General features: G+C 67.3%; 1 protein-coding gene across 1 annotated transcript in view; it reads right to left on the reverse strand.

The window, feature by feature from the left end:
- Window positions 1-144: 144 nt before the first annotated feature.
- The window catches only part of LOC104512093 (chromodomain-helicase-DNA-binding protein 5-like), a gene marked incomplete at both ends in the record, with an annotated part of 11,341 nt that continues 11,237 nt past the window's right edge, over window positions 145-248 (reverse strand). Inside the window, one exon of the mRNA XM_010154945.1 lies at window positions 145-248. This exon is cut by the window's right edge and continues 7 nt beyond it. Coding sequence (XP_010153247.1) covers window positions 145-248 — 104 coding nt within the window.

The raw sequence follows: 248 nt of genomic DNA on the forward strand, positions 1-248 counted from the left end.
TAGCCGTGGCTGGTGCCAAGGTCAAGGGAAGATCTGCCAGCTCGCCGAACCCCCTCCCCGCTCATCACCGCACCGTCACCCCAGCTCCCGCACCCCCTCAGCCACCCCACGGCACAGACACGCTCCCCCCAAGCCAAAGGGTACGTGACGATCCCTGCCAGCAGCCAGTAGTCGTGTCGGCGGGGCCAGATGTCGTAGAGCTTGCCGGAGGGGATGGGGGGCCTTTCCTTGTTTTGCCCCAGGCGGGG

Source organism: Eurypyga helias, unplaced genomic scaffold (genome assembly GCF_000690775.1).
Source record: "Eurypyga helias isolate BGI_N326 unplaced genomic scaffold, ASM69077v1 scaffold22937, whole genome shotgun sequence".
In the NCBI taxonomy this organism is placed as follows: Eukaryota; Metazoa; Chordata; class Aves; order Eurypygiformes; family Eurypygidae; genus Eurypyga; species Eurypyga helias.